The sequence below is a fragment of the Symphalangus syndactylus genome, chromosome 4 (assembly GCF_028878055.3).
Source record: "Symphalangus syndactylus isolate Jambi chromosome 4, NHGRI_mSymSyn1-v2.1_pri, whole genome shotgun sequence".
NCBI classification, from domain to species: Eukaryota; Metazoa; Chordata; class Mammalia; order Primates; family Hylobatidae; genus Symphalangus; species Symphalangus syndactylus.
The window spans coordinates 27,486,310-27,514,114 of record NC_072426.2 but is presented as its reverse complement, the minus strand read 5'-3'; the positions used below and the strand labels follow the sequence as shown (position 1 = coordinate 27,514,114).

The window sequence follows — 27,805 nt, the reverse complement described above, 5'->3', positions numbered from 1 at the left end:
GTAGTTTCTATTTGCCAGGCACTGAGCTAAGGGTTTTATAGATAATGTAAATTTCATTTTTACAACAACGTTATCAAATAGTCATTCTTATTGTCATCTATTTTATAGATAAGACGACGGAGACCTTGAAAGTCTGCCTGGGGTCATTCCACTCAGCACTGGTGAAGAGAGGATGAAACATACCCTGTAAATGATGGTGGAGCTGATTGCTTACTCACTGAGCTACATACTTTTCAATGAATGTACTAAAAAAATGCCTTTCAAAACAACACCTTATTCTTTTAGAGAGTGATATGGAAATAAATAAATAATATTAGTAACATTTGATTTAGTGACTTCATTTACTTCCAAACATTTTATTTTAAAGAACGTCAAATAAATTGAAAGTCTGGAATAATAAAGATCACCTCTATCCACAACACACAGAATCACAACTATTAACATGTATCATTTTTTATTTATCTACTCTCAGTCCATGTATTCTTCTATGTGTGTGCATAGATTAATGGATGTATAGTTATTTTTGAAAGAAACATTTGACAGTAAGTTGCCAATATGAAACAATTTCAATACTTCAGCATACACATCCTAAAAATAAAAACATTCTCCTAAGTAAATAGCCTTAATACCATGATCATACCTAACAAAATTAACTATAAATCTGTACTATCATCTAGTATTTATTCCACATTCAAATATTACCTATTGTCCAAAAGTGTCTTTATCAATTGTTTTTTGTTTTGTTTTGTTTCCAAACCAAGTCCAGTCAAAATCTGAACACTGCTTTTGGCTGTTATTCCTCTCTATAGTCTCTCATTTTTATGACAATCCTCACACCTTTGCCCATATGACACTGACATTTTGAAGAGATTAGGACAGCTGTATTAGTATATGTCCCATTTTCTTAATTCATCTTAGTAATTTTATTTATGGTAACCTATTGCATGAAAACAATAGCTAAGAGGGGGAAAACCTAAGTACAAATAATTTTATTAAAGCATGTGTCAATAAAAACAAAAATTGGGAGCACATATAGAATAACATAATCATATGCAGCAGGAGTTCTCAAAATGTGGTCTGGGAACCCAGGGATTTCCTGTGACCCTTTTATATGGGTCTTCAAAGGTCAAAACTATTTCCCTAAATTGGAGTTTGCTTTTTTCACTTATTCTTTCACACGTACACAATAGAATTCTCCAGAGATCACCTGACATAGAATGATATTATCACTTTAATGACTAATGGAATGCATGCTTGTTTGTTCTTGGGTCTCCTAAAATTTTTAAGGCAGTAGGTTTATGATAGGTGTGGTGTTTACAGAAATTAGTATGCTATTAGTACTTCTACTGTGCTCTTACTAGTCATTACACCCGGTATAATCTCTGTAACCTTATTATCATCATCCACTAGATCATTCTTTTGAAATCCTTAAGTTTTCTGTGTGCCTGAGTAGAAAAACAACAAGTAAATACATTTGGATACCTTATTTTTCAATAACAGTTTTACATATTTTTAAAACATTTATAACTTTTAAAATTTTATCTTACTTATAATTTTAGAATTGTATAGTACTTATTAAGAAGTTAATAAAAGAAAGTTTAAGCCTGGCTGTGGTGGCTCACACCTGTAATCCCAGCACTTTGGGAGGCCGAAGCAGGTGGATCACCGGAGGTCGGGAGTTCGAGACCAGCCTGACCAACATGGAGAAACTCCGTTTCTACTAAAAATACAAAATTAGCTGGGCGTGGTGGCACATGCCTGTAATCCCAGCTATTTGGGAAGCTGAGGCAGGAGAATTGCTTGAACCCGGGAGGCGGAAGTTGCGGTGAGCCGAGATCACGCCATTGCACTCTCCAGCCTGGGCAACAAGAGCAAAACTCCGTCTCAAAAAATAAAAATAAAAATAAAAGTTTATGTTATATTTTTCTTTTTCTTTTTTTTGGAACCATGTGCGCCTTTATTAGCTGAGCCACTACTTGAGAGGGATGAAGCGGGAGGAGTGGGTGGCCCCGATGCCAGGCCGGCCGTGCTTTACCGGCTTGTAGGTGATGGAGAACTCGCCCAGGTAGTGGCCGATCATCTCGGGCTTGATCTCCACCTGGTTGAAGGTCTTGCCGTTGTAGACGCCCACCATGCTGCCCACCATCTCGGGCAGGATGATCATGTCCCACAGGTGCGTCTTCACCACTTCCGGCTTCTCCGTGGGCGGCGCCTCCTTCTTGGCCTTGCGCAGGCGCTTCAGCAGGGCGTGCTGCTTCCGCGGCAGGCCCGGGTTCAGCCTCCGCCGCTGGCGCGCACTGTACAGCTGCATCAGCTGGTCGTAGGACATGTCCAGCAGCTGGTCCAGGTCCACGCCGCAGTAAGTGAACTTGCAGAAGGTCCGCTTCTTCTTCTGCTCTACTTCTGCCATCTTGCCGGATCCTCAGAAAAGCTATATTTTTCTTAATTTAAGAATAGATTATCACTTTGAAAGAGTGATTAAAAGACTCATATTCTCAAGTCACAGCAGTCAATCTTTAAGTCCAAAGACACTTGGAAAATATAAAAATGCATCAAAATATCACATGTACTCCATAAGTATGTGTAATTATTATTTATCAATGATATTTTTTTAATGTCACATCAGAGAGTTCCTGACTCATGGAAGATAGAGAATCCAAAGAAACTTGGAAACACTATAAATAAGAAATACAAATAAGATGAAAGCTATCTTTCTCTCTTAGTATAGATAATAATTTCCCTTATTATGTTATAAAACATTTTTGGAAAGATTATCATGCCAGTTAAGTTGTGACACCATTTTGAGACAAATCATTCAGACTTTAAAGAAAAAGAAATTGAGTTTTTAAAATGTAGAAATGATGCATTTTCTAAAAGAAAAGTGTTTTGTATAGCTTTTCAACTTAAAACTGAAAATCAGTCAAGCATCTTACAAGTCAGTTACCATATTGCATTCACTAGAGAAGATCACACAGTAATTAAGAGACAAATGAAGCCCTGTAAAGCTGGCTTTGTTGAATGTGTGCTGGATGCAAAGTCAGTAAAAGAAATTATTGCACTGAGTCTTTCAAACGGTATGGTACCTTGCTGGAATTAAAAGCTTAGCTTCAAAACAGACTCAGTTAAGATCCTGTCTGCACAATTGTACTTTTGCTTTACAAATGAATGAAGCTACAGACATGGCTGGTTTTGCTGTTTTGCTTCTATTCTTCTAGTACCAGAACAAACTAATCATCAAAGAAATTATCATTTACATGAATATGTGACAACAAACACAAGTGGTAACTGTGCTATTCAGTGTTGAATAACTTTTTAAAAGCTGGACTTGAATAACTTTTTGACTCTTAAGGCTTATCCTGGAATAACTGTGTTGACATTTGCGTTGACGGTGCAAAAGTGATGGTGGCTCTCAGTACAAATCAAAGCAGTAACACCAAACTATACTAGTTGTTATTTTCTTATTTACCACACACTCACCATAGAAAAAGATAAATAGCACGCCAGTTTTACTTTAAAGTATGAAATTCTTCCTGAAATAGTAAAAGTTATTAATTTTATTAAATTTAAATCTTTAAATTTAATTTTGTATACATGTTTTTGATATTGTGTGTGTGACAAAATATTGAAGTATAATAGTTGTCTCAAGGAAAATCCTTTGAATGGTTGTTGGAGTTACAGGTCGAGTTAGCCACCTTTTTCATGGAACATCATTTTTTACTAGAAAATGATTTTAAAAAATTACGGGTTTTGGCAGACTGTTTTTCAAAATGAACAAAGTTAAGCCCATCACTTAAAGGGCAATAACAGACAGTGGTTTTTGCCTATGACAAATTTCAAACTTTCAACCGAAAATTAAAACTTCAGAAAACTTTTATCTGCCACTGTGAGCATAAAAGCTTTCTAATACTTGAAGAGTTTTTCTGATAAGATCAGTAGTTAAGAAATATGACATTAAGAAATATGATTTTTTTATATTGGAAATTTTGCATAACTCAGTGAGCCAATGATTTCCAAATGACCAAAGCATAATGTTATAAAAGTCACACATTGGTAAATGAGTCATTCAAATTATAACGTGGATCAATGGATTTTAATGTTATAATAGAGTATGAAAAGTTTATTGCTATAGTTTCAGACTCCATATTGCAACTAACCTTTAAGAAACTGCCTCTTGTTGGATGTTAATGAAGTATGAAATCACAAAAAAGCATGTCCACATTATCTTGAAACGCTATTAGTGTAAGCCTCCCTTTTGCTACTACATATATCTGTGAGGTTGTATTTTCTTCATATATTTCAACCTCAACCACATAAATTCAACAGATCGAATGCAGAAGAAGAGATATGTGTTAGTCTGTTTTGCATTGCTATAATAGACTACCTAAGGCTGGGTAATTTACAAAGAAAAGAAGTTTCTTTGGGCTACTGATTCTGCAGGCTGTAAAAGCATGGCACCAAGCATCTACTTGGCTTTCAGTGAAGGCCTCAGGAAACTTAAAATATGGTGGAAGACAATAAAGGATCAGGCACGTAGCATGGTGAGAGAGAGAGTAAGAGAGGTGCCAGGCTCTTTTAAACAACCAGCTTTCATGAGAATTAATAGAGTGAGAACCCACTCATCACCAAGGGCATGGCACTAACCCACTCATGATGGATCCCACCCCATGATCCAACACCTCCCACTCAGTTCCACCTCTAACACTGAGGATTGCATTTCAATATGAGATTTGGAGGGGGCCACACATCCAAACCATATCAATATGAGAATCCAGTCTTTTATCAAGTTAGATAGATATTGAGAAATTTGCATAATTTTTTTTTTTTTTTTTTGAGTCTCACGCTGTCACCCAAGCTGGGGTGCAATGGTGGGATCTGGGCTCACTGCAACCTCTGTTGCAGTTCAAGAGATTCTCCTGCCTCAGCCTCCTAAGTAGCTAGGACTACAGGCATGAGCTGGCCAATTTTTTGTATTTTTAGTAGAGATGAGGATTTCACTATGTTGGTCAGGCTGGTCTTGAACTCCTGACTTCAAGTGATCCACTCTCCTCGGTCTTCCAAAGTGCTGAGATGTATAATTGTAAACTTAAACTCCTTTCTATTTTATTTTTTTTTTTTTGATTTGGGAAAATATGGTTATTTTAATTAAAAAATAGACTTTGTGTTACAATATAATATGTTTATTATTGAGGTTTCCAAATGAATTAGTGAATAAATATTTTTCAAATATTTTCATTTTTAATTCCAAATGCAGTAAATACTAACAGATATAACCAACCTAAGTTGAAGAATCACTGACACGGTGATTAAAATTGATGTATTGATGAAAAATATGTAAAACATGGAATACCTACAAGATAATATTAAGAGAAGATACTAAAAGTTATGTATACAATGGAATTATTACATTTTACAGAAACTTCTTACAACTGTGAATAGAGCTTTGCAGGAAAAAATCAAAAGGTTAACAGATATTGTGTTAGGTGGAATTAGTATTAGTCTTATGTTTTTTCTCTCTCACTACTTTCTTATATTTTCAAACTTTCTATTTTGTAAATATATTCTTATAATACCAAAAATATAAAGTGCACAATTATGGTTATAAGTAGATAAAATGCATCTGAATGGGCCCATTTAAAGAAAAAAATAGTATTTCTTTTTTAGAGACAGAGTTTTCCTGTGTCACCAATGCTGTCGTGTAGTGGTATGATCATAATTCACTGCAGATCACAGCTTTAACCTCCTGGGCTCCAGCAATTCTCCTGCCTCAGCCTCCTGAGTAGCTAGGACTACAGATGTGTGCCACCAGTTTTCTGAAGAGGCAGGGTCTCGCCATGTTGCCCAGGCTGGTCTCAAACACCTGGCTTCAAGTGATCCTCCCTCCTTTGCCTCCCAAAATGTTGGAGTTACAGGCATGAGCCACTATGCCTGGCCAAAAAATTTTTTTAATATTGGAAAAAAATATTGTTTAATTAATTAATTTGTTTCTTCATCAAAACTTATTGAGTAACTCATGAGCCAGAAATTGTTTTAGGTATTTAGGATTCATCAGTGTACCAAAGAAAAGATTTCAGCCTATTCATCAAGGAAATAGAAAATAAAGAATAAATATAGCAAATAATGTATATTATACATATTTTAAATATACATGTATATCATAGAGTTGCATTAGATAATGGCTACAGAATTTTATATGATTTAAAGATGAACAGGGTAGCAGTTATTACAATGGAAAGAGGGGCAAGTTACAAGATTAAACAGGGTAACCAGGATGTCCTCACTTTAAAGGCAAGATCTGAGCAGAAACCTGAGAAAGGTCAGGGAGATAGATAACTGGATTCTGGGGAAGAGCATCCAGGCAGAACGAACAGAGTGAGCCAAGGGTTTTTAAGTGCCTGGTAGATTCCAGGAGTAGCAAAGAGGTCAGAGTGTCTAGACTTCAGTGAAATGGGGAAAAGAGGAAGATCAGTAGACATCAAGAGGTAAGGGTGCGGGCAGGTCACAAAGGGGCTTATAGGTCATTGTAAGAACTTAGCTTTATTCTGGGTGAAATGTAGAGCTATTGCAGGATTTTCAGCCTAGGTGTGACTTATCTTACTTACATATGAAAAAAAAAAAATCCTTCTGCCAGTTTTAGGGAGAATAAACTGTAAAGTAGTAAAAGGGGATGCTGGTAGACCAGATAAGAGTCTACTGCATGACAGAGGATGGAGGGCTGGACAGCGTGGAAGCAAAGGAGGAGATGAGGAGCAGCTGGGCTCTGTTATATTTTGAAAGTAGAAGCAACATGATTTCGTAGTAGACTGAATGTGGAATGAAAGAGAAGAGAAGAGACAAGGATGGCTCCTTGTGGTTGAAAGGAACCAATAAAAACAATTTAATTTTTAAATATTCAACAAGCAAGTTATTTTCTAACTTAATAGTAAAGGGTTTGATACTTTCAAAAGATTATAGTTTTAAAATATAACCAAAGAATATCAGATTTAGCCCCATATTTATAAGCCAAAACATCTGAACAAACAGAAATCTGCAAATAGTTCAACAATGTCCTCTACCTAGGAAGAAGCATACGGAGTTATATTAATTGTCTCTGGGAAGCATATGGAGAAGAGTAGCCTTCTGATTCTCTTATAAGAAATCATCTCTGCATCAAATTAGTGCCACCAACACTGACAAGTATTGTTTATTTCTGTGCCAGTGACTTCCTTACAGGATAAAAGAATAAAAGCAGACATCTCTGACTTACTAAAAAAATCAATCCGTATTGATGAAGGATTAGAGGTCCTCAACCTTATAGCTACCTAATTATTCCCCTTAGCAAGCTTATCAGACATTTTCTGCACCAAATATACTTTTCTCCCTTAATTGGATGATTTGGCATTTATCCTGGTTCAGTCTATTATGCAATTGTCTTATAACTGGTCTTTCTTCTCTCAGTTTCTTGTCCCACATCTGACTTCAATCTACTTTACACATTACTGCCAGATTTATTTTCTTTTAGTAATGTTTAGCCCTTATCACACAATGGCCACAACCTATTAATAGCTGACTATTATCTTGCCAGATTAGGAGAATTCAAATTTTTTTCACATAAAAATACTTTAAATAAAGCAAACCACTCTAGAGATAAAAATTTACTGTATTTTTATCATATATGTGATAAAAGTTTAAACTCCTTATACTGGAGAATTGTATACTGGGTAAGCATATGAGTTTTAGAATCAAAAGAAATCAGGTTAAGTTAGGCTCTGCTGCTAATTAGTAACTATGCTTTTGGCCAGTTATGTAACCTCTCTGCATCTCAGATTCTTTTTTTTTTTTTTTTTTTTTTGGAGATAGGATCTTGCTCTGTCACCTAAGCTTAGCCTCCTGAGTAGGTAGGACTACAGGCACATTGCACCACACTTGGCTAATTTTTATTTTATTTTTTTGTAGAGGCAGGATCTCACTATGTAACCCAGGCTTGTCTCGAACACCTGGCCTCAAGTGATCCTTCTGCCTCAACCTCCCAAAGTATTGGGATTAAGGCATGAACCACCATGCCAGGCCTCAGATTCTTTAGCTTAAAAATAAGATGATATCGCCTTCTGCACAGAGTTGTGGCCAAGACAAGAAAAATAGTAGGTATAACGTTTTAAGAAGGTGCCTGGCACATAATAAATGCTTAATAAAGTTCAGCAGCTACCACAATTATGATACAGTATATGCAAAATGTTCTGAATGCTGTTATTATTTAAGACCTTCAGTAATCAAAACAAATTTCTATTACATCAGATATGAACCTCAGTCTAGACTCAAAGAGTGCTGGAAATATCCTATTCTTCATTTTTAAAATCAAATCATATGTGTTTGATTTGGAGTACCAGCCTTTCTTTTTCAGGAAGACATTAAGTCACATTCATTGTTTAGCTCTTCCTCAAGGTCATACCTGAATCTAGGAAGCATGTCATGTCCAAAAGGTGGGGAGCAAAATTGTTAACTTCCCTGCTATCAATGTCACAAGGGGCCCTTGGAGTCCAATGGCTGTCTGCTTTTGTGTGCACAGAGAAGAAAGGGAACCTCTGTCAGGCTGGGAACTCTGGTGCTTCAGGTCAACCTCTCTAGGCAATTGCATGCAGAGAAACCCACTCTTGGGGAAATGTCTCCAAGGTCCTTGTCTTTCTCCATTTGACTCCAGACACTCTTAGATTCCAATGAATCTAGGCTTTAAAAATACATAAGAAGCACCTTATCTTCTAGACGCTTCTGGTATTGACCAAAAACCCTGAGACCAGTAGACGGAAAGAGCCTAACAACATGCTTGGGAAAGGAAAAAGAGAACAACATAGGGAAGATATTTTAACAATTTATATTTGGATAAACTGCCCTACAGATGCATCCCTAGCATTTTCAGGACCCTGGTTCCCCGTGCAACCAAGCTTTGTCTACCACAATCAGTCCACTCCAAACACACATAAACCGTGGCCTTTTGGCCAATGCTCAGACATGGGTTGGGCAAAATGACAGGGCAGGAAGAAAAAGGCTGGGAAACAGGCCCATGTAGATACTGGAAGTGAGCTCAGGAACATGAGGGCAAGAAATCCCAAGGTCCTAATTCTTGCTCTAGAAGGGGTTGAGTAACACACATTCTCTTGATCCCCCCCGAGGAAAGGGACACACCCAGAAGAAACTGAAAAGTTCAAGGACAGGGCTCTAAAGAGGAACCTTTTGTCATCTTCACTACTCATCCAGTTCTGTCCTGCTCTTGCTAAGAACAACAGCTAAACACTGCCCTTCTCTACCTAAGCCTTAAGCTTTATGCCTTTTCTCATGGAAACTCAACTCTTTGACACCTCTTCATTCATTCAATAAGTCTCAGTCCAGATGATTAATTTAATGTGGCAGCAAATATAACAATTTTTAAATGATTTAAAAAAGAAATCTATGAACTTTCTCTATTATCCCTATAATTCTCATTTAGACAAGAGTTCTATTCTCATCAGTTAGGCATCTTCCTTATCATCGTAACTATAGCAGCATGTGTAACAGAAAGGCAACACTTTAGCTCACTGAAACTCAGTGTTCTCATCTCTAACATACAAATAATAAGTTAGGCCAAGCAATACCAGATAGCTGCCATAAAATAACATATGAGAATACATTTAAAATTAAATCACTACACAAGTATCAGTTATGAAAGCAACAAAAATCCTAAAACTGTTGTCTTTAAAACCGTCTTCTAAAACTACGCTATATCTAACTATGAACTTTCAGATTTCATTTTAATGTAATTCAGTTTAGCAGATTCTTACAACAGATCTTTGGTCAAAATGTCCTGGGCCAATTGTTTCCGAACCGTAAAGTCATTAGATACCCTGATTCAAGAGGTCATAGGGTAGGTTCCAAGAAATCACTCTATTTTGTTAATTGTTGTAGAATATACGTAACGTAAAATGTACTGTCTTAACCATTTTTAAGTATACAGCTAAATGGCATTAAGAATATTCATATTGTTGTGCAACCATCACCACTATCTGTCTCCAGAACTTTTTCAACATTACCAGCTGAAATTGTGTACCTGTTAAAGAATAACTAGCCCCTGTCAACCACTAGTCTACTTTCTCTCTCTATGAATTTGACTATGGCAGGTATCCCTTAGAAGTAGAATCACAATATTTGTCCGTTTGTGTCTGCTTATTTCTTCCAGTATAATGTCTTTGAAGTTCCGTTATGTTGTTCTTCTACTCAGATAATTTTAATGTGCAGTAAGATTGATAGCCTTACCAGTCAATTATTTTCATTTGGTATATGATAACTTAAAATAATCACTAAAACACACAAACCTATTCCAGCTTATTTTCTGAAGTGTAGCCAAGTTTTTCAGCCTGCATTCTGGTTTATCAACCTCTGGATTCCCATATGTTTGTAGAAACTTCTTCAAAACTCAAGGACAACCTCTTCTGGAAATTGGCCCCTGACAACTTTCTCTCTACATCTAAGTAGGCATCCCACCTGAATAGCACTTACACTTGTATTGTAACCATCTGTTGGTATATTTGTCTCCTCTCTAATAAATAAATTCATTGAAAGCCCTACTTTTGTAGTAAATAGTAACAGGAAACTTAGAATCAGGGGAAAAAAAAGGCTTTGAATCCCAGCACCCTTCCCTTCCTAGTTGTGTAACTATGGGCAAGATACTTAAAGCCAAGAAGCTTCCTTAGTTGGAAAATTAAAACAATAAAACTTAGCTTATGGAGTTGTTGTTATTATTAATAAATATGAAATATTTGGCCAAGGGGCTGCTGTAGGGTAGGCACTCAATTAAGGGAACATGTCATTTAGCTTGTGTAATGCTATACTTAATATAGAGAATGCCGTGTAGTAGGTACTTAAAACATTCAGATTGAAGGACTATATGCAATAAAGCCAAATGCAATGAAGCAACAGCGTTTCTGACCCAGGGTCACTAGACAGGATTACACAGTTTGCAAACGTACAAAGGCACCTGCAGGGGGCCTGAGTGAGGGCTGAAATTCAGCCCATTCACTCTCTGTATGCCACCCATTGTGCCCTGACAGCAGCTTCATCAGCCCAGAGGAGGGAGCACATCTTATATTTCAAAAAAGGTGCCATATTTATGATTACCCTGGTCTGTGTAAAGGATCTTCTGCTTGTTATTTTTCAGGAACCACAGGAATATTTCCTTGAGGCTATTTACTGGAGACGAATTCAGAAGAGAAACATTTATTGACAGAGTTTTCTTATAAAAGGCTGTTACAGTAGCCTTTTAAAAAACTCACTGAAGGGCTAGGTTTGAAATCAGCACTCAGGTTACTCTGGTGCTCCTGTCAGAATGACCATCAGGAAGTGAGGCATTAATCACACACTTTATTAAATTGCCTCTGAAATGCTTAATAGCATCTAATGCAATGGCTTATTCAAAAGATCACACTGCACCTGATCTTTGCTCTGTAAGTTTTACAATTGCATATGCCTGCATCAAAAATAAAATCTTATATATTTTTATGGAATTAAATAAATTACATCTGGTTGTTAAAAATGAAAAAGGAATGTATGACCTTTTAAATATTTAATGGCTGCACTAATGGTGATGTGCCTATAAGGTTTATCCCCAATTTTCTTCCCAGTCTTCTGAAACTTGGGAGGTGATCCCCCACTCCTTGTTCTTCGACAGTGTTTCTCCATGGAGCTCTATTGGCATTTGGGACAGCACACATCTTCAATGTGCAGGGCTGGCCTATGTACTGCAGAACGTTTATCATCTCTCATTTCTACCCATGAAATACCAATAGCATTCCTGATCCTCGTGACAAGCAAATGCCCTTTGGGAGCAATACTGTCTCACTTTATAATTTCATAATTTTCCCAGTTCAGCAAGTGAGTTTGCTATTTGTTCTGCTTGAAACTTCAAAACCCCTGGTGACTGAGTCTTGCTCAAATTCTCATCTCCCAGTGGCTAGACACCTGTTGCCCAGGACACTCCTATGATGAGAAGCCATCTGTTTAAAGTGCTTCTGAAACCTTACTGCCTACGTATGGACAGATAAATGGGTCTAGGACTCTTAATCCTTAGTTTATGACTGTCTTGAAAACCACAATATTCAAAATACTATTTCTGAAATACATTAATGGGTATCCCACATCAAGAGAAGGGCTCCCTAAATAAATTTTAAAATTCTGAGTTATAAAAATTTGAAAAATCCTCTTTACTACATGACTTTATAAAGTCTTCATTTGCTAAAAGAAATTTAAAAACACTGAGAAAGCTAATTGAAGAAGGAAAAGAGTATTTTTCAAACTTACTCAACCAGGTAACTCCTTTATTCGGGAATATCTATTAATGTATTGAGGAATTCCATACTACATAGTTTGGAAACTTTGGTTTAGGCTGAGGTAACAAGATTTACAATAGCCTCTATTCTTAACATGAAATAGATGTTAGCGTGGCCTCCTTGTGAATTGCTCCATATTTTTAAGATAAAATTCAGCCATAATCTTCTCTGAGAAAAATTGCTTGATAATTTCTCTAATTTCCTTCCTTCCCTTTTTCCTGCTTACTCCAGATTCTTCACAGACCCATTTACAAAGGCAAAGTCTGGCTGTCCTTTATCTGAGCTCCCGAGGTACTTGGATCTCCCGCTGTCATAGCAATTCTTGTATTGTGATTAACAGTCTTGCTTCATCCCTAGATCGCCAAACTATGGTCCACTAGTCCACTACCTATTTTGGTAAATCAAATTTTATTGAAATATAGTCATGCTCGCTGGCGTATTATCTATGTCTGCTTTTAGGGTACAGTGGCAGAGGTGAGTAGTTGTGTTGCGACAAAGACCGTATGACCTGCAAACCTATAATATTTACTATTTGGTCTTTTAGGGGAAAGTTTTCCAACTGCAGTCCTAGGCTCCTATTACCTTAAGGTCAGGTACGGTGTCCAATTCTTTCAGCTTAATGCCTAGTAAATGATAGATACTCAAAGTTTGTTGAATGACAAAATTTTTTACCTTTTAGAATACATCCAAGAATATATGACTTTGAAGTAAATGCTTTAATAAAATGTGAGAGATGGAATATTTGACTTAGGTCATATAGTCAAAGGTCTTATTCAGTGTTAAAATAGTTTTTTCCCTATGTCAATTTGGAAATATAGGTTCAAAAATATTAACTCTTAATAAATAAAAACTCATGTATTGAAGTGCATGATCCAAAGATAGTAGAGAATTCAAAGGTCACTCTGTAGAGAGTATTTTATGTATTATTTATTTATTTGTAGAGACAAGGTCTCACTCTGTCACCCTGGCTTGGGTGCAATGGCATGATCATAGTTCACTGCAGCCTCAAACTCCTGAGCTCACGTGATCTTCCTGCTTCAGCCTCCCAAGTAGCTGGGACTACAAGTACATGCCACCACACCTGGCTTATTATTTTTTTTTGTAGAGATAGGTTTCAGTATGTTGCCCAGGCTGATGTAAAACTCCTAAGCTCAAGGGGTCCTCCCTTTTTGGTCTCCCAAAATGCTGGGATTACAGGAATGAGACACTCCACCTAGCCCTAATATATATGTATGTATGTGTTTAGACAGAGTCTTGCTGTATTGCCCAGGCTGGAGTGCAGTGGCACAACCTTGGCTCACTGCAACCTACACCTCCCAGGTTCAAGTGATTCTCCTGCCTCAGCCTCTCGAGGAGCTGGGATTACAGGTGTGTGTGCGCGACCACACTCAACTAATTTTTGTATTTTTAGTAGAGAGGGGGTTTCACCATGTTGGCCAGGCTGGTTTCAAACTCCTGGCCTCATGTGATCCACCCGCCTTGACCTCCCAAAGTGACGGGATTACAGGCGTGAGCCACTGCGCCTGGCCATAATTCTTAATATGAATATTTCTTGTCTAATATCATTTTTAATCTTTCAAATATGAAACTTCTAATTGTTTACCTTCTACAAAAAATGATTTAATACAATTTACACAATTATTTATATCTCTAATTATCATATGTACTAATTTTCAGGCAATTTTAATAACAGAGCTTAGACCTAAACTGATGCATACTTCCTCAATTTAGTACATGGCTAACTGAATGAATATCTTGTAAGAGATTTTTGCAGTCAAGTGACAGACTATATAACCATACAATTTATCCTAAGATATCTGTAAGTGTTGATGGATTAGTGTAGGAGTTTTCGGATTCACAGTTTGATTTCTGGAGTCAAATGTCATAACCCAAAGGAATTATTTAGGTAGAAATAGTAGGAATTAGGACAGATTAATATGAAGGTAAGAATGTGTGTTAACCTTATACAAAAATTAATTCAAGATGGCTTAAAGACTTAAATGTTAGACCTAAAACCATAAAAACCCTGGAAGAAAACTTAGGCAATACCATTCAGGACATAATCATGGGCAAGGACTTCATGTCTAAAACACCAAAAGCAATGGCAACAAAAGCCAAAATTGACAAATGGGATCTAATTAAACTAAAGAGCTTCTGCACAGCAAAAGAAACTACCATCAAAGTGAACAGGCAACCCACAAAATGGGAGAAAGTTTTTGCAATCTACTCATCTGACAAAGGGCTAATATCCAGAATCTACAAAGAACTCCAATAAACTTACAAGAAAAAAACAAATAACCCCATCAAAAAGCAGGCCAAGGATGTGAACAGACACTTCTCAAAAGAAGACATTTATGCAGCCAACAGACACATGAAAAAATGCTCGTCATCACTGGCCATCAGAGAAGTGCAAATCAAAACCACAATGAGATACCATCTCATACCAGTTAGAATTGCGATCATTAAAAAGTCAGGAAACAACAGGTGCTGGAGAGGATGTGGAGAAATAGGAACACTTTTACACTGTTGGTGGGACTGTAAACTAGTTCAACCATTGTGGAAGAGAGTGTGGCGATTCCTCAGTGATCTAGAACTAGAAATACCATTTGACCCAGCCATCCAATTACTGGGTATATACCCAAAGGACTATAAATCATGCTGCTATAAAGACACATGCACACGTATGTCTATTGTGGCACTATACAATAGCAAAGACTTGGAACCAACCCAAATGTCCATCAATGATAGACTGGATTAAGAAAATGTGGCATATATATACCATGGAATACTATGCAGCCATAGAAAAGGATGAGTTCATGTCCTTTGTGGGGACATGGATGAAGCTGGAAACCATCATTCTCAGCTAACTATCTCAAGGACAAAAAACCAAACACCGCATGTTCTCACTCATAGGTGGGAATTGAACAATGAGAACACTTGGACACAGGAAGGGGAATATCACACACTGGGGCCTGTTGTGGGGTGGGGGGCCGGGGGAGGGATGGCATTAGGAGATATACCTAATATAAATGATGAGTTAATGGGTGCAGCACACCAACATGGTGCATGTATACGTATGTAAGAAATCTGCACGTTGTGCACATGTATTAAAAAAAAAAAAAAGAATGTGTGTTAAGTGGAGGGCTCTACAAATCTCTCTCTGTCAGGATGGGAAGTAATAAGCAGCATTAACATATAAAGAAAATAAATTTTATTTATTTAAGTCCCAGTCGTTACTTTGTAACTACATGACATTAAATAAGTTAATTAACCTCTCTGAGTTTATTTTCTTGTCAGTGACATAGAGATAATCATATAATTGTATATGAACTAGTTCATTTTATTGTTCAATAATTCTTTAGATTATTTCTTTAGAGTCTCTTATTATCTACCTTACGCAAATGAAGAGACAGAAACTTTAAGACCTCTCATGAGTAACTTCACTGTTCTGTATCTAAGTGGTAAAACCTGGACACAAACCCAGAGCTAGCGCTCCAGTGGGAATTCTCAATCAACCAGTGCCTCCAGTTCATTTGCCAAAATCTTAGATTGCTTAATTAGCAACATCACACCCTGCATTGTTTATCTCCTCTGCTCTAGGGAGAGGCCACCATGGAGAAAGCTAGTGGCCCTTTCAAAAAGTGAAGCTGTGTCTATGATCAGCCTATAAAAGTCCCATTGGTTTGAGACATAAAGCCAAGAAGATGACAAAAGGGTTATGAAAGCACAGACAGAAGTTGAAGTAATGCTTTTAGTTGATGTGTCACAGTACAGTATGGTGGGAAAGAAGTCCTTGTACTTTTTCAAAGTAGAATTTGTATTTTACTTAAACTGAAATAACCTTGTTCTTAAGAGATGCCAATATGCTCTTTGATTTTTCATAACCCAACTAAGCAGTGCTTTAGCAAAAAGCATGTCATTATTGGCCAACATTCCCCTGACTTCAGTTTTCAATTTTTACTTTTTTTAGCTTTATTGAGATATAATCGATGCACAAAAAATGCATACATTCAATGTATCTTTTAATGAGTTGGGCCATGCCATAAGCCTATACCCATAATACGATCACCACAACCAAGGTACTAAGTATATAGTCACCTCCAACAATTTATTTGTGTTCTTTTGTGTGTTTTTTGTTTGCTTTGCAGTAAGAAAATTTAACATGAGATATATCCTTTATATTTTAATAAACACAATACTATATTATTAACTATAGGTACTATGTTGTACAGACAACCTCTAGAATTTATTTAACATGCATAACAGAAACTTCAGACCATTGAAAAACAATTCCCTATTTCCTTCTCCCCACAACCTCTGGCTACCACCTATCTCATAAGGGATTAATGTCCAATATAAATGAGAATCTCCTACAACTCATTTGCAAAACAAAAACAAAAACAAAGAAACAAACTAATTAAAAATTGGGGAAAAGACTTGAATAAATATATAAATATTTCTCCAAAGAAGACATACAAAATGCCGGTAGCTATATGAAAAATTGCCAACATAACTTATTGGAAAAAAGAAATCCAAACCACAACAAAATTTCACTTCTTACCTGCCAAAATGTCTGTTATCAAAAAAGAAACAAGTAAACAGAAACAAAAGATAAGTGTTGGCGAGGTTGTGGAGGAATTAGAACTCTTATACACTGTTGATGGGAATATAGGGTGGTGTAGCCACTGTGCGAAACAGTATTGAGTTTCCTCAAAAAATTTAAAATAGAACTACTGTGTGATACATCAATCCCGCTTCTGGAAATATATTCAAAAGATCTTGAAAAGATTTCCTGTTCGTTGCAGCATTATTGACTATAGCCAAGATACGGAAACAATCTAAATGCCACTTATAGATGAAATAATTTAAAAAAAGAAAAAGTTGGCCAGATGCTGTGGTTCACACCTGTAATTTCAGCACTTTGGGAGGCTGAGATAGGGAGATCATTTGAGGCCAGGAGTTTGAGGCCAGCCTGGGCAATATGGCGAAACCCTGTCTCTACTAAAAACACAAAAATTAACTGGGCATGGTGGTGCATGCCTGTAGCGCCAGCTACTCAGGAGGATGAGACACGAGAATCACTTGAGCCCAGGAGGCAGAGGTTGCAGTGAGCGGAGATGCACCACTGCACTCCAACGTGGGTGACTGAGTGAGACTCTGTCTCTAAAAATACTAATCATAATAATAATTGGCATACATTTGGCTCTGTGTATCTGCAAATCTCTCATCTGCAGATTCAACCAAATACAGATGGAAAATACAGTACTGAGAGATGTGAGCCTGCAGATAAGGATGACTAACTTTTTGTATAGGTGAGCACTGCAGGACCAGCTGAGTGACTTGAGTGGATGTGGATTTTGGTTCGGTGGAGGGTCCTAGAACCGATTACCCTTGGATACCCAAGGACAAATGTCTTCATACAATAGAATATTATTTCAGCCCTAAAAAAGAAATAAATGCTGCCATTTGTTACAGCATGGTTAAACCTATGAGACATTATCATCTGTAAAATGAGCCAGATGCAGAAGGATAAATACTTTATGATTCCACTTACATGAGTCGTCTAGTCACCCAAATAGAAGCAGACAAATATCCTCCAAGTTGCCTGTGATTTAAACATTAGCTTGTATCTTCAATGACTGAAATGTTTATCCAACATTAGCAGGTTGAAATGAGACTCCAAGCTATATTACATGAAAAGTACTGGGAATTTGCTGGCCCTAAATATCTGGGTTGTTCTAATTCTAGGGAAAATAAAATGTGCATGCATAAATTCTAATAGTCCTTTTGCCATATCTTTAAATGGCTTACATTAAGTGCCAATGATGATATTTTAAAAAAACCCAAAACTACAACTTGTAATAGAAATCCTAGAAAATATATAATACATATAAATATGATATTGAAAATAAATTTTTGGTTCTGGTTCCCTTTGTAAGAAATTGTGGCTGTAAAATACATATTAAGTATCCTTACTCGGGAGCCAGGCATGGTGGCCATGCCTTTAATCCCAGCTACTCTGGAAGCTGAAGCTGGAGGATTACTTAAACCCAGGAGCTCAAGGTTGCAGTGAGCTATGATTGTGTCATTGCAGTCCAGCCTAGGTGACAGAGTAAGACTCCATTTCTAAAAACATATTTTTTAAAATGAAAGAAAAGAAACCTTACTTAGGTAACTATACTTGTGATGACACAGCTTTTATGGCACCATGCGGTTTTGACAACTCAGAAGAAAAAAGATGTATTTCATACCTTCCAGCTTGGAAAGATTATGGGAATGGATAAGTAATAGATAATTTATAATATAATAATGTCTCATGAAAGAGGTAATCATGTGCTTTGGGAGTGGTAGGGCAAAGGCCCGAGCAGATTCAAATTAGAAGGAGAAGTCAGGAATGGAATAGGAAACGTCTAAGGCAAGGAAGAAAAAAGAGCAGATAATAGCTGGGGCATAAAGTAATACGATATCAGCATTCCAGAACTGGGAACAGAGTATAATAAAGACATGGACGTGTAAAACAGCATGTTAAAGGTGGGAACTGCAAGTGATCTGATATGGCTGGAATGTAGAATTTGATAGGGGAGAAGTAAAACAAGACTAGAGAAGGTGAGGAGGTGTCTAGTGGTAAAGAGCCATGAGAGTAATTGGATTGGAGCTAGAACAGAGAATGGGAAGTACATTCTGTAAGTCTATGTAACTGGCTTGCAAAATGTTCCCAGATAATTTATTAAAAAGCAAGTCAGTTGCATTTTGCAGAAACCTTTGGCCAATTTTATGAGAAAATACATTATAAGGTAATTTTATCTTGTACTGCTAAAACAGAATCTGCCGTTAAATAGATCAGTGGGCAAGTCACAATCCCCTTGGCTCCACTTTTCTCATAAGCAAGCAGTAACAACAGTAACAACTAACTTGTGAGTGGTTATGTGCCTGGTACTGTTCTATCTCTTTACACGCATTAACACATTCTAAGTGTTTTACCTAGGTTAACATCACAACTGTGAAAATTAAATGACTTAATTACATGTAAAGCAACAATTATCTCCATTTTAAAGATGAGAAGAGTAAGTTACAAAAATGAAAAGAAACTTGGCTAAGATTGCACAGTATGTCAGTAATGGAGCTGAAAGAAAGCGAAAGATTCTTTCAAGGGTCTATTCCTTATAGCACTGAGAATAGTGTCAGGAATACAGTAGACTCTCAAAACCTCAATGGATGAGTAAACTGATATTTCCGTGGTGAGTTAAAGATGCTTCCAAACTCTTTGCCATTTCTCCCACGAAGAGGTGGAGGCTAACTCCCCTCCCTCTGAATGTGACCTAGGCTGGTGACTTGCTTAGACCCAAAAAATGGGGTCAAAATAAGTTATAAGACATAAAAAGTCCTGTAGCTTACATTTTTCATCCTTAAAAGCCAACCACCAAGCTGTAAAGAATCTCATTCTAAACTACTGTATGATGACAGGCAATTTGGAGACAGACCCTGAAGGATGTGAGGCCACCTTGGACATTTCAGTGTACCCATGGCCTCAGCTACAATATATGGAGTAGAACATGGGCACACTGAGTCCAGTCAACCCAGGGAATCATGAGAAACAATAAATCATGTTTTAAGCCACTACATTTTGGGGTAATTTAGGACACAAAACAACCTCTGTGGCAGTATATTTACTTGTCTGCTCTAAAGCTAAACTTTTCTTATAATTAATCTGTGACTCATTCAAACAAAACTATCACTTCCATCAGCCTGCTTTCTGTATCTCATTCTTATTATTTACTTGAGTGGTGTTTGGAAGTGGCAAAAGCTTCTTTTTTTATTTTATTTTTGAAAAATAAAAGAACACTTGAGTTTCAGGAAATTCATCTTCAAAGAAAACCACTTTGTTTTAAAATGGATTTTCATCTGAAAAGTTTCCTAATAATTGAAGAACACAATTTTTTGTCTCATTTCTTCTGACAGTCTTAAAGCATTCTACCTCCTGGAAGGACAAATGGAATAATAACAGGAAACTATAAAGGTGGAGGCAGCCACACTTAAAAACTTACATAAACACAACAGATTCTTTTTAAAGTACATTTATTATCTCAACCAATTCCATTCTGACACACAGCCCTGCCAGCAGAAGCATGCTGCCAATTTTCTTTCAGAGAAAACACTTGCATCCTTTAAAACTCCAAAACAACTCAGAGATAAGTAAATATGTTAATCCGTTAAATAGTTGTTTGGTTCACAACTATTGGTTGCTTAATAGCATAGATGCAGCCCCAGCAATTTATTTCTTGCCATAAGCAAAAATGTCTTTCTTAACCCATGGGTAAATCATGATTACCTCAACACTGCAATGAAGTCACATGAGATTGAAATACAAAACTTGCTTAAATTTGCAGAAAATATTATTGTTATGTATTAGCTAGGGTTCTCAAGATAAATAGAACTAATAGGATCTATATCCATATCACCTATCTATATTTGTCTATACAGACAGAGAGACAAAGACATAGAGAGAGATTTATTATACTATGTAGCTCATACAATTATAGAGACTGAGAGCCCCACAATCTGCCATCTGCAAGTTGCAGAAGCAAGAAAGATGGTGGTGTAATTCAGTTAGAGTCCAAGTACTTGAGATCCAGGGGAGCTAATGGTATAAGTTGTAGTTCAAATCCTCAAGCAAGAGAACCAGGAGTGCCGATGTTTGAAGTCAGAAGATGAATGTCCCTCAGGAAGAGAGAGTTTGCCCTTTCTCCACCTTTTTGTTCTATTCAGGTCCTCAACAGATTGGATGATGTCTGCCCACATTGGTGAAGATGGACTTCTTTACTTACTACCAGTTCAAATGCTAATCTCTTCTGGAAACACCCTCACAGATGCACCCAGACATAATGTATTACCAGTTTTCTGGGCATCCCTTAGCCCAATCAAGTTGACACATGAAAGTAAACATCACATGATAGTACACTGAGGACAACAGCTCAAGCTTAAATTAAATTGTAGATCCCAGCACTCATACATGTCTGACCATATCTGGCAGACTGGTAGTGTAGCTACCAGAAGTCTATTGGCATGAAGGATTGATGACTCTTCTGAGAGAAAATTCATCTTAAGTAGAGATGGAATCAGAAAACTTCAAATCAATATCCAAGCCTCAGTCAGCAGGGGAAAAGAAAAATCACTGAAGACTGCCTGGTAACTGCCATTCAGATTCATCCTAGGGATAGAGGGGCGAAGAATACAAATTCTCTCCTCTACGTGACTTGCATATTTCCATTTTAAGTCTTACAAACTATCAGGTTGTTTGTAAAGAGGCAGTAACTCTAATAGAGTTAAACACAAAGGATAGAGAAGCAATCTTCCCATTTCAGCACCTAACATACAATGAGGCTTTAGAAGTAGTAGATGATCTGGAAGGAAATCCCACTAAAAAATTCTAGAGTAGGAGAGAAGGAAAGTTGTGAACACCAGGTGGTAGCAAGAAGATTTATTTATGAAGTTACATGAGACATGTCTGAGATTTCTAGAAATAAGTGAGCAACTGGCAAGGGTAGCTGGTTGGAGAAAGAGCCCCTAATGTCACTGATAATGTTTCTCCATTTGTCTGGTGGGACTTTGGGAATCTCAGCTTCTAACAATAATAGCAGATGGGGTTAGGGAGTTAGGGCTAATGAGCTGCTTTTGTCCATAATTTATTAATTCATTTTCTGAACTGTATCAAGGAGTGGATTAACAATGAGATTTTTCCAAAGGTGGATTTTTTTATGCTTTAAACTTACATATGATAGCTTTGCCTATTACAATTCTCACACATTTTAGTCATCCTCATGGATTTCATCATTGAAAAGATGAAGGAACTATGACTGAGAATCAGCAAAATGGTCATGCAGCAGCATGGTGGTCAAAAACAGACTGCTTTGAGTTAGAGCTCAGTTGGTGTCTGGCCTTGCCACTTAATAGTTTTGTGACCCATCTAACTTAAGAAAAGTATCATGATGTTGCTTATTTCATTATATTGTTGTGAAGACTACAATAAATAAGGCATTTCAAACATGCTAGATTTATAACAAATAATAAAAATCTCAAGTCCAAAATGTTTAAAATTATCTATATGGTATACTGCCTCATAACAAATCTTTTCCTTCCACTCTCTAAAGGCTTAGCACAACTCCTCAAAATAGATGGCGTCTATCTCCCCCTTGGACCTGGGCTGGCCTTGTGATTTGCCTTAACTAATAAATAGAATGGCTATGCCAGTTCTAAGGCTAGGTCATAAGAGGCCTGGTACCATCAGCTCCAATCATTTTTGAATCCACTCAAATTTCAAGAAGTTCAGCTAGACTACTGAATTATGAAAGATCATGTGGAAGAAGCCAGTTTCCAGCTATTTCAGCCACCCAGATGAAACCACAGACATAAGTAGAACCCCAGCTGAGCTCACAGCTGAATGCAGCTTAGTGACCCAGCTGACACGTAGAGCACAAGAACCACTCAGCTGAGCACAGCCAATGCACAATTATTTAATATATAATCATGAGAAATAACAAATTGTTGTTTTAACAGTCTAAGGTTTGGGGTAGCTTGTTATACCTCAGTAGATAAGTGAAACACTATATGAGGCCATGTATGATCTTCCCCTGTCGATGTCTCTAATCTTAACTTTCAGCCCTCTCCCCTTCATGTGCACTACTCTAGTCACTCTGATCTTTTCAATTCTCAAATATAACCTGGGACACAGGATCTTCACATATGCTGCGCTCTTTACCTGGACCATGCTTCCAGAGGCCCCTCCACCACCCATCCCATATACTATCTGTCCCCCTTTTCTCTAAGTAACTGCTGCTTATCCTTGTGGTCTCAGGAATCTAGAGTAGTCTTCCTAGTTCCTAGACTAATTCAGTTGCTTGTCATTTACTCTTATACAAGCCTTTATTTTTTCTTTATAGCACTTTCTATAATTATAATTACTTGGGTAGTTATTTGTTTAATGTCTGCCTTCCTTCCAGCCTAAAAATTTACTGAAGGCACCCAGCACAATTTCTGGCATCTAAAGATGCTCAATACTTCATTCTTGAATTGATGAACCAATAGGTTGGTTGCAACAGAGCCAAAAGCAAAACTGTGTCTCGTGCCTCATACATTAGTGTTCTTGTCCTTGTAATTTACCATCCTCCTCTCCATTTGTGGGAAATCTGTGTGAGGTTTTACTGGGGAATATCTTTTGCATTTTAAATCCAAGATATGAGTGGATACCATTTTTAGAGGAGGAGGTTTTTAAAAGATTAACACAGCCAAAACCAATACAGGACTTTTATATTAGTTACCAGCTTCTCCTTCTCTAAGATTCTCAGATTATTCCATAATTTTTATTTACAAAGCTTTATTCCCCACAGGAAACCAGAAAGATAGTAACTCTTAAATGGAAAAATGGGGCCCTGGCAATTCCAGTGGAGCAGACCATTATTCAATGAAGAGTACTCAGGAGGTAAGACAGAGCAGAGCCAGTAGACTTAGTCCCAGCCACAAGGGCTTATTTCCATCCCAGACCTTGCTGACAAAATGTCATCCAGCTTCATAATAATTGAGCTCTAACTAAATTATGTAATACAAGTTTCAGCTAAGTCACATTATTTAATCTTTTTTTTTTTTTTTTTTTTAGCTCAGTTCCACATATGGACAAGGGGCTAATTACTTTCTATTTACTTCCTAAGATAATTATAATGATTAAAGTACTTTGTAAAATGTAAGCCATAATTTAAATATATAGTATCACACAAAATATTTTTTAATCAAATACAATAAAATTTTCTTGTGCAAACGAGGTATCTCTTTCTGATATAAAAGGTGGAGGCTGAGAAAATATGTCCAGAAGCAAATATCCAATGGATGTGCAGGCTGGTACTGTGCAATGCAGAAATCTCACTTACATTTTGGTCCATGTAAAGGATGCTTGCTAGAATTGCACAGGCCACAGCCTGAGGTTCTTTACATAGTGGCTACAATTTCCTTGCTTGCCGTAGTGTCCCCCTGTGGGATTCAGGTAGTATATTTGTGAAATTCCTTCCACTGAGTAACATCAATCAGATTTCAGAACCCAGATGCCCACAAGTGGCATTCAATTCCACTGTTATCTACGAAAAACTGCAGTTGACTTCCCTAACTTCAGAGACCTACACTCAAGACAGCAGGAGGAAAGATAAGCTCTAGATGGTCACATCAGAAGACCTATATGCTGAATCTACACATAGGATTTTTGTTTCCTACCGTGGGAGGCAGTTTAAAGTCATGGACACAAAGCTCTAACAGCTCAGTTGGGTTGCTCACACTGAGAGAGATGCAGACTCACAGAACTTGAGTAAAAAAGAAAACCTCAGAGAAAGTGACTCGTGGTAGTTTCCTTGTCTGCAGACAATTCCCTCTTCTGTGCCTCAGGCTTTTATAGCACTTTATACTTCTGTCTACAACTTCTCACAGATGGACATGAATCATAGTTCTGTATGTGTTTGTTTCCCAAGGGATAGTAAGAGACTTGAGGCCAGCAACTTTTCTTGTTCATCTCAGGGTGACTCAAATGAAATGGGCCTCCTTGAGTCAGCCCTGAACTCACCCCAGTTCATCTTAAGACTAATACCATAGTTACTTAGCAAAATGAAAGCAAAACAAAACTAATCAAAGGATAAAATGTTTACAAATATATTATAGTCCAGGTTTCTGCTATTTTTTAAAAGCTCAGATCATGTCACAAAAGTCCACATAAGGATAATTATAGCCAAAAACAAATTGATATTTACAAGCAAATACATGTTGATGCTGGTTTCCTTCTATCTCCTGCCTATTCTGTTTTGATATCAGCTTGAAATATTTACAGGTTGACAAGGACAAAAACCAAAGGCCCTGGACTTATTGGACAGTTATAGATAGATCAGTAATGCTGCCTCTGTGTGGGAAAGCTGGCAATAATGGGATTAGACACGCTAGTTCCATCTGCAGAGGTCTGGTTCTTAAATAAGTGACTCGAATGCTTTGTTTTGTCACTGCATTAAAGTCAATGTGCGTGTGTCTGTTCTCTCTGTATGTTGATTTCTCTTTGACAGAAACTCATCAATGAGAGACAGCTACTTAGGCGGAAGATCATTTGGAATTCACCAAATAGCCAGCTTTAGTCAGTATGAGAAGAAAGGAAAATGGCTTGTGACAGGAATAAATCCTTCAATAGAAACTGTTGGTATTCTCTTTGTGGTGAGACTCTGGGGAGTAACAAAATTAGATGGTGAGTAGGTTCAGAAAAGGACTACCTCAAGCAATTAGGCATCTCTTAGAAAGATGATTACATAGACTTACGGTATAAGGATAGAATCCTTTCTTATAAGACTTTTTTTCTTAGTGATCCACCAAGGAAAATCATTTAGAGTAGTTGTACGCGTAGTTTTATCTGGTGTAGGGACAGCTAATTTGCTCTGAATATTTTTACGCCCACTTTCTAGGCTGATGTTAACCATTTGGTATAGATTTGCCACTTACATATTGAGAGAAGGTTTCTTACTGACACATCAAAGCAAACTTCTCCCTGTTCAACATAGTATATTGAGCCAATCAAAATAGTTGTGAAATAATAAAGTGTTTGTTCATACTTTAATGGTAAGCAGTGCTGGATACACACACACACACACATATATTCACACATATATACACACACATATATATTGCTTTATATTTATATATACACGTTTAAATTATATATGTTATTTATTACACTGTTAAACATTATTTACATATTTCTGGTTAATAATGTCTAATACATACTTGGTAGCATGTTAAAAATATTTTTTAAAAATTGAATTATGTTAACTTAGTCATATGCTATCCTGAGAAGTAAAAAATACATATTTCTAGGAGAATTTAGCCACACACATGGGCAATAAGTTTATTTCCAGTGTTAACTGATTCCTCAACTATTGTAGTAGTGGTATCTTTCTGAAATTTCATCTTACTTTCTGATTGTGTTAAGTTGGCCTAATTGTGAGACACATTCATTTAAAAAAGTAATTCTAATCTGGATGCTGCCACCATGAGGTGGGAAGTTGGGAAAAAAGAGAATATACTTCAAATTATCTTTATGGAAAAGTTAGTTGAGTATAACCTGACGAAACAGCATGTCTTAAAGAATAGGGCAAATATCTTTCAGAAGAAAAATCCTCTTGGTGTAATCTTTTTGAAATTGGTTCAATCTTCTTTACATTTCTGTTGCAGATGCTATTATGGAAAGATGTTCGGTGGTTATAGGGAAGTGATTACAGAGATTGAGTGATGGGGTAATAAAGAAGTGAATTTTGAGGTTTTTAAAAATGCATATTTTACTTGGAAGCTTGAGCTTTTGAAAACTAAACTGCTTTAAAATATAAAATATGTAATCAAATACAAATTCTTTTTATTATTATACTTTAGGTTTTAGGGTACATGTGCACAATATGCAGGTTTGTTACATATGTATCCATGTGCCGTGTTGGTTTGCTGCACCCATTAACTTGTCATTTAGCATTAGGTATATCTCCTAATGCTGTCCCTCCCCACTCCCCTGCAACCCACAACAATGCCCGGAGTGTGATGTTCCCCTTCCTGTGTCCATGAGTTCTCATTGTTCAATTCCCACCTATGAGTGAGAACATGCGGTGTTTGGTTTTTTGTCCTTGCGATAGTTTACTGAGAATGATGTTTTCCAGTTTCATCCATGTCCCTACAAAGGACATGAACTCATCATTTTTTATGGCTGCATAGTATTCCATGGTATATATGTGCCACATTTTCTTAATCCAGTCTATCGTTGTTGGACATTTGGGTTGGTTCCAAGTCTTTGCTACTGTGAATAGTGCCTCAACAAACATACGTGTGCATGTGTCTTTATAGCAGCATGATTTATAGTCCTTTGGGTATATACCCAGTAATGGGATGGCTGGGTCAAATGGTATTTCTAGTTCTAGATCCCTGAGGAATCGCCACACTGACTTCCACAATGGTTGAACTAGTTTACAGCCCCACCAACAGTGTAAAAGTGTTCCTATTTCTCCACATCCTCTTCAGCACCTGTTGTTTCCTGACTTTTTAACGATGGCCATTCTAACTGGTGTGAGATGGTATCTCATTGTGGTTTTGATTTGCATTTCTCTGATGGCCAGTGATGAAGAGCATTTTTTCATGTGTTTTTTGGCTGCATAAATGTCTTCTTTTGAGAAGAGTCTGTTCATGTCCTTCGCCCACTTTTTGATGGGGTTGTTTTTTTCTTGTAAATTTGTTTGAGTTCATTGTAGATTCTGGATATTAGCCCTTTGTCAGATGAATAGGTTGCAAAAATTTTCTCCCATTCTGTAGGTTGCCTGTTCACTCTGGTGGTAGTTTCTTTTGCTGTGCAGAAGCTCTTTAGTTTAATTAGATCCCATTTGTAAACTTTGGCTTTTGTTGCCATTGCTTTTGGTGTTTTAGACATGAAG

General features: G+C 37.0%; 2 protein-coding genes across 5 annotated transcripts in view; both read right to left on the bottom strand.

Moving 5' to 3' along the window:
• PRKG1 (protein kinase cGMP-dependent 1) overlaps positions 1-27,805 on the bottom strand; it is a 1,318,464-nt gene that overhangs the window by 386,795 nt on the left and 903,864 nt on the right. The window lies entirely within an intron of this gene.
• On the bottom strand, positions 1,922-2,425 carry LOC129480498 (small ribosomal subunit protein uS19-like). Its single transcript, XM_055274335.2, has one exon. It carries the CDS (start codon positions 2,408-2,410, stop codon positions 1,973-1,975), a length of 438 nt encoding a protein of 145 aa, XP_055130310.1. The 5' UTR covers positions 2,411-2,425; the 3' UTR covers positions 1,922-1,972.